The sequence below is a fragment of the Emiliania huxleyi genome (genome assembly GCF_000372725.1).
Source record: "Emiliania huxleyi CCMP1516 unplaced genomic scaffold EMIHUscaffold_1037, whole genome shotgun sequence".
NCBI classification, from domain to species: Eukaryota; Haptophyta; order Isochrysidales; family Noelaerhabdaceae; genus Emiliania; species Emiliania huxleyi.
The window spans coordinates 1-7,130 of record NW_005202197.1 but is presented as its reverse complement, the minus strand read 5'-3'; the positions used below and the strand labels follow the sequence as shown (position 1 = coordinate 7,130).

General features: G+C 63.6%; 1 protein-coding gene across 1 annotated transcript; it reads left to right on the top strand.

Annotated features, from left to right (window-relative positions):
- Positions 1-1,048: 1,048 nt before the first annotated feature.
- EMIHUDRAFT_471366 (REV1 Deoxycytidyl transferase) lies at positions 1,049-7,121 on the top strand (the record flags this gene model as incomplete). The annotated part of the gene is made up of 4 exons (XM_005792981.1): positions 1,049-1,552; positions 1,587-2,698; positions 5,250-5,414; positions 6,731-7,121. Coding segments are annotated over 4 exons (2,172 nt in total), but the record flags the coding sequence as incomplete, so codon positions are not given.
- Positions 7,122-7,130: the final 9 nt, after the last annotated feature.

Below are 7,130 nucleotides of genomic sequence, written 5' to 3'. Positions count from 1 at the left end.
GCTGCCGCCGCCGCCGCCGCTCCACCCGGTGCCCGTGTGCCGTGAGAGTTGCTTTGTGCATGTGTATGGGTGTGTGGACTTATAGTGTCACACTTGAGCCTCTACCTATGATAGTAGACCGGTACTCGGGTTTGGATGGTAGCGGGGGGCCCCGCCGGAGGCTGGTTACTGATCACATTACGCGGATTTCCGAGTAAACTGAAAAACCAGATTACTCGGGACGACATTTCGACATTTTTTCCGTCGCAGTTTACTCGGGGCGTCGGGGCCCCGAGTAAACTGAAAAAAACAGAGGGGACCACATTCACATTTCTTTCCGTCGCAGTTTACTCGGGGCCAGCCGGAGTAAACTGAAAAACCCGAGTAGTTAGACATTTTCCGTCGCCCGAGTAAACATCTGGCTGTGGAAAAGCCGCCGCCGAACGCCCCCCTCCAACGTGCGCAACCACTACACGGACTCCTCGCCCTTCGCACGAAACGCTGCTGTCACAACGTCTTGCCGCCCTGTGCACCAACGCCGCGTCTACACCCGCTTTCCCATCTCGCTACATGCGGATGCGCGCGACCGACGGCTGACGGGAGTTGAAACGCAGTCGATACAACAAAACAAACACTACACGTTGACGACATGCGACCTGATGTTCTGTACACAGGTATCAGCACATACTACTACTCGGCCGCCGGCTGGTATGGCAGGTGCACGCCGCCCTCCTGCATACGCTGCATTCTTGCACCCGCACCCCCTTCGCGGCTGGCCACATTTGCGGCACATGTACTGCTTAGGAGCACGCGGTACGGCCGATGCCGAGGCCTCGCCATCGATCTAGTAATCTGTGAGGAAATATTTGTTCGACCGAGTAATCTACAATCCTAAAATTTTGTTCGATTCCGAGTAATCTGTGCTCGCCGAGTAATCTGAAAAAAACATTTTCACATTCCGAGCAATCTGAAATTCTTCCATATAAATTTAGACCCTCCCGGCCAGAGAGCCTGCTATCCAGCCGCAACGGCTCGCAGTCGCGTGGTGGAGGCCGGAAGGTAAAAACACATGCATTTGTCCGCGTCCGGTCGCTGCGTCGCCCTCATCGACATGGATTGCTTCTACTGCGCTTGCGAGCGGGCGCTCGACCCGTCGCTCCTCGGTCTCCCGATGGCCGTGGTGCAGTACAACCCGTACGAGAACTCCAAGAGCTCGGGCGGCGGCGAGAACATCGGCGGCGTTGTCTCGCTGCCGGCGCAGCCCGCGGCGGCGCGCGTCGCTGTGCGTGACGGCCGCGTGCTGCTTCCGGCGGCGCAGAACGGGAGCATCATCGCAGTCTCGTACGAGGCCCGTGAGCGCGGTGTCACTCGCTTCTTCCGCGGGCGTGAGGCGGTCGCAAAGTGCCCGGAGTTGGTGCTGGTGCAGGTGCCGACCTCGCACGGCAAGTCGGACATGGGCGTCTACCGCGACTTTGGCGCCAAGGCACTCGCGCTCATCCACCGCACCTGCGGCGAGGGGGCGCTCACCGAGAAGGCGAGAGAGTCACACACCGATGGAGGAGGCGAGACGGCGGTGCTTCTCGAAGCTTCTCGGACCCTTCCTGCAGGCGTCGGTCGACGAGATGTACGTCGACCTGACGAGGCCAGCAAGGGCGCTGCTCGGCGCCACCTCGTACGCCGACGTGCTCTCCGAGGCGGCGGCGGCGGGCACGCACGTCGCGGGCGCCGAGGAGGCGGAGGCGGAGGCGGAGAAGGGGGCGCAGCCGACCGGCATGCTCGCGCGGAACTCCTTTCGGGCGGGGCATGCGGGGCAGGTGGTGCGGCGGATCGGCGAGGCGAGCGCCGCGTGGTGGCAGAGGACACCGGACGAGTGGGATGAGGGCGAGATCCAGCTGGCCGCCGGCGCCGTGATCGTCGCACGCGCGCGCGCGGCGGTGTCCGCCGAGCTGGGCTTCACTTGCTCTGCGGGGATCGCTTCGAACAAGCTGCTCGCCAAGCTCTGCGGCGGGCTGCACAAGCCGAACCAGCAGACGCTGTTGCCGCGCGGCGCCGTCCACGCGCTGCTCGACCCTCTCCCCATCGACCGTCTGCGCGGGTTTGGCGGGAAGCTGGGCGCCATTCTGCGGGAGGGCCGCCCAGACCTCGGCCTGCCCGGCTACGCGACAGCGGGGGAGCTGCGCTCCGGCGGCGGCGCGGCGGCGGCACGGCTGTTGCGTGGGGAGTGGTCGCACCCAGGAGAGGAGGCGGCGCGGGCAGTGCGCATGGCGAGCGGGTGCGACGACGATGCGGTGAGGGAGAGACCCCTCGCTAAGCAGGTCGGCGCGTGCAAGAACTTTTCTGGCGCGCGCGGCTCCGTGCGCGGCCCGATCGACTCGAAGGCGGGCTTGGTGGAGTGGGCGTCGCAGCTGGCAGAGGACATTGCGGCGCGGCTCGCGCAACAGAGAGAGGAGCACGGCCGCATCGCCACCACCCTCGTGGCGCACGTCTCGCTCGATGGCCAGGCTGGTCGTTCCCGCCGCAGCCAGCTCCGCGACCCGTCGGCGTGTGGAATCGCGCGGCAAGGCGTCGAGCTGCTCGGACCCCTCCTCGAGCTGCGCCCGCCCACGCGGCTCGGCATCACCAACTTTGGCTTCTCGGCGGACAGCTTCGAAAAGGAGGCGCACCCCAAAGAGCGAGGCTCGCTGCAGCGGCTCTTCTCCGCGGCCGCAGCCGCCGCCCCGTGCACAGCCGCAGCCGCAGCCGGCCCCGCTCCCCCCGCTTCCGCCGCCCCCGCATCCCCCCCCGCCGCCGCTTCCGCCGCCGTCGCCGCTTCCGCCGTGGCCGCCGCCGCTTCCGCTGCCGCTGCTGCCCCCCTCGCTCCTTCCTCTCCCGTCGCCGCTTCTGCCACCGCCACTCGGTGCCTCGCGTCGATTGTCGACGGCGGAGGAGGCGGCGGCGGCGGACGAGGAGGGCTGGCTGCTTGCGATGTGGACTCTAAGCGTCAACGTGTCGGATCTCCGCTTGCCCTCCCGCCTGCAGCACCAGCGCCGGCGGCCGTCTGGTCCTGCTCCGCCTGCACGCTCGACAACGAGGCGGGCTCGGCGCGTTGCGCGCTATGTGGCGCCCTGCGAGGTAGCGCGCTGCCTCCGGCCACCACTCTGGACGAGCAGAGCAGCAGCGCTGGCAGGACCCAGCCGCGCACGGCAGCGGGCGGCGCCAGCGGGAGGGGGAGGGGTCGCGGTGGCGTCGGCGGGGCGAGCAGCAAGGGCGCCGGCAGGAGCAGAGGCGGAGTCGGAAGCGGAGGGCCGAGCGGCGGAGGCTTGCCAGCGTACTTCACCAAGGTGCCACGGAGTACTGTATGAACGAAAGTACATACGTGTCTGTTGCATTATGCTGGAGGGTGCGGCCAGCGTCCTAAATCTAAAATCTGAGGGTTCAGGATTCAGGCACCCCCTGCGCCCTGGAGCCTGTCGAGGTCCGAGCGCTTCACAGAACACAGTGAGGGCTGAGGCCCAAGAGCGGCCGCACACTGCTCGGTACCCGAACCCCCCCCTGCACATCTAAAGTCATGGCCGACCCCCCCCCAGCAGCAGCGCTCTGCTGCTGGGGGGGTCGGGACCGCCCCCCCCCCCCCCAGCAGGAGCACTCTGCTGCTGGGGGGGCCGGAACCCCCCCGCTCTGCTGCTGGGGGGTGCTGGCATCTCTGTACCGACAGCTGTAAGTAAGTACTTAGCGTTCCAGTCGTCGGCGAGGTGCTGGATATTAACCCTTTCGCGCCATAACGCTCATGGTGAGCAAATCTCGATATATCTCCAGTCGTAGCGGTGGAACTTTAAAACGGCTCGGTAAATATTTAGCCCTGTATGAGAGGATCACAGCGCGGGGACCTGTTCCTTTTTACCCATCTCCTAGTAGAGGTGTCCGTTTTATTTATTTATTTATTCACGGCACAGTGTCGTTTGGGTCGACAGTAAATCTCCCACAGCCCACGTAAATCCGTCTTTTTCAGGCACCCGGAGCCCGCCGCGGCCGCTTCTACGCCGGCGAAGCACCATCAAGCTGCTGTACGGCCCCGGCATCGCCTCCCCTGGCTTAGCTCTCAGTCGATATATTGTGAACATGGTCAGTCTCTACAATATACTCACTTTAAATTCTTTTTCCTTCGCGGCAACGCGATGGCGGCAAGGCCTCTGCGCGCCCGCCCTCGCCACGCCGAGGCGGCAGGACGACGGGTCCATGGCCTGGTGAGACCACACTAGCAGTCCCGGACACTTACCGAGGCGATAACCCGCCAAACTAAAACTCTGTTGACTGGTATGCCAAATATCCGCCTAAAATCCGCTCTATAAGCGGCCCCGGGGGCGGTACGGGGAGCGCTCTGAGCGTCACACCGCTTGACCCCCTCGTCTTGCCACAATCCGTCTCGGATGTGTACGCGTCCACTGGACCGCGGCGGTGGGCGGGGGGGCAGCGGCGCGCAAGAGTTATGCGCTGAAAATAAATAATTGTCTCGGAATCGATGACGCAGGCGGTCAGCAGGTCAATAACTGTAAAAGTATTTTATAGACATTTCCCAAAAATGATTTTAAAACCACGGATCACCACTTTGGAACCCTTTTGAGGAAGGCATTAAAAACCGGGGTATTAATTGGCAATTAAATAGATTTTGGGGTATCTGCGCGGATCGGCATTCGCATGGTATCGTTTTCTAATGGGGGGGTCGGACCCACCCCCTAGCATGCGGTGAAGCCTCTGGGGGGGGGGTCGGACCCACCCCCTAGCATGTGGTGGGCACCCCCCAGCAGTTCGTGGGCTAGGAATTTGCCCCCAAAGTTGTGTGAAATCGTGGCTGGCAGTGAGGAACCAATTTTTTGGGGAATTTGACCAAGGCCCATGTAGCTCCAAAGGATGATTTTCCCCTCGAAAATGTTGGGAAATGAGAAGAAAATCAAGGGCCTCGGATGGGAGCCCTGACCCCGAGTAAATAGGGCTTGATTTTTTTGCCCCCCCCCCCCCCCCCACACCCCCCCGGGGGGGGGGACCCCGGGGGGACCCCCCCGGGGGACCCGAAGCTCTGGTTGTTCGCGCTCAGGCCCAGCCGCCACTCGTTGCCGCCGAAACCTGCATGCCTCCCAAAGCAGCAAAGGACGGCACCAAAATCTCCACTGCTCGTGGAGAAGTGCTGCGCTTCAAGTCGCCGACGGAATTCGTGCGCTCGCACATCCGCTTCCGCCGCCCGCACCATCATCATCAGGGAGCGCCCACCTCCCGTCGCCGCGCCCGCGCCGCAGTTCTCGGAGAACAAGAACATCGCCGGCTTTGACAACGTCGGTAAGTAAGTCGCTCTACACGACTGTGCGCGAGCTGGTCGAGAACGCGCTCGCTCGATCCTCGATGCGTGCGTGCGAGTCGATCCGAGAGCTTCCCGACATTGAGATCACGCTGCAGCTGGCGAGGTACTCCCACGCCTCTCGGGGTTTTAGTCTGGCCGAGTCAACCCGAGATGCTGGGGCGAGCCCTCGGCGAGACTGCGTCGCTGTTCCCACAGCGCTGCAGGAGAGAGAGAGAGAGAGAGAGTTCTTGATACGAAACCACGACGACACACACCAGTCGACTCGCATCGGTTGCCTCCATGAACGGCGGAGCTATTCTCGCGTCCACACCACACCTGGCTCCAACGTGGACACGCCCATAGCTGGGGACACTACTAGGTCACGCATGGCATCAGAAGTTTTATCTCTGGGCCCCGAAAGGCATCTCTAGCAGTGTCGTTACGCATGCGCCCTCCCCTCCTGGGCGCATACGCCTCACGTCTCGACAGAGCGTAAGCCCTTGGCGTGTGACGAGACGAGTTCTTCGCCATCGCAGCGAGCAGCACCCCACTCGCCGCAGCAGCCGGAGGCATTGCCGCAGCACTGTCTGCGCCGCAGTCCCGCACCCGTCGACGAAGCTCCCCCCGCGGAAGACCGCGCGTAGCGACGCCTTGACGATCGAGATGAGCGCGCTTGAAGCTCGCCCACCTACTGCCCCTGAGAGTTGGTTACCGAGTGGGATCAGCTCCCCCCCTTGGGATCGAAGCCGCCACACCTCGCACCCAACATCCCAGGCGGGATCAGAGAGAGACTCCGCACCGGACACCGCCCGGGCACAGACCCCCTACCCGTCGGACTACGCCTGGACCCCTCACAGAGCAGCCCACGCACAGGTCACGCATCGGCAGATTTGACACCTGGTTCAGCGTAGACAGCACACACTGGTCACAGTTGCATAGCCCTGCCGGGGGGGACGAGTTCGCAAGGTTAATATTAAAGAATACAAAGTGGTGACAACCACTGAGTTCTCAGTGGACGACGAGCGTCGACTGAACAGAAGAGCGTCCCCACGACGCCTCGGTGCCTCCCACCGGTGTGAAGACCATCCGGATCCATCCAGCCCGCCCTCCGGACAAGCTGGTCCCCGCGATGGCCCACAGTCCGCCTTCACCAGGTTGAACCCCCTCCCCCCCCAGTCCTCGTACTCGACCACACCTCCCATCCTTGTCCCAGTACTCGAGCTATCTCTCTCTCTCTCTCTCTCTCTCTCTCTCTCTCTCGCTGCAGGAGTTTGACACCCGTTTTTCAAGAAGCTCGGCGGGCGGCTTCCAGCCTAGGCGGTGGACTTTGCTTCCAGCCTAGGCGGCGGACCTTGCTTGCTCCCCGTGCATGAACCGCTCGCGGCATCCCTCTGGCACGGTCTCACCCCACCTCTCTCGCGAACACTCGGTCGCCTTCAGCGGCACAGGCACCGGCACGGGCGCCGGCGGCGCCAGCGGTGGCGCTGAGCGAGGTCGTGGCAAGACGTGGCTGCTCGACTCCAAGTACGTGCTTGGGGAGGAGCTCGGGCGCGGTTCGTCGGGCAAGGTGTACCGCGCCCTCAACCAGGGCGGCGGCTCCCAGTTTGTCGCCATTAAGGAGATTCCTCTCGTCGGGATGTCGGCGGCCGCCGCCCGCGCCGTCGAGTCTGAGGTGGAGCTGCTGCGGAACCTGTCGCACCCGCAGATCATCCGCTTCCACGAGACGATCCGCACCGAGCACCACCTCTACCTCGTCCTCGAGTACGTCGAGAACGGCTCCCTCGCCTCCATCCTCAAAACTTTCGGGCGGCTGCCCGAGCACATGCTCATCGTCTACATG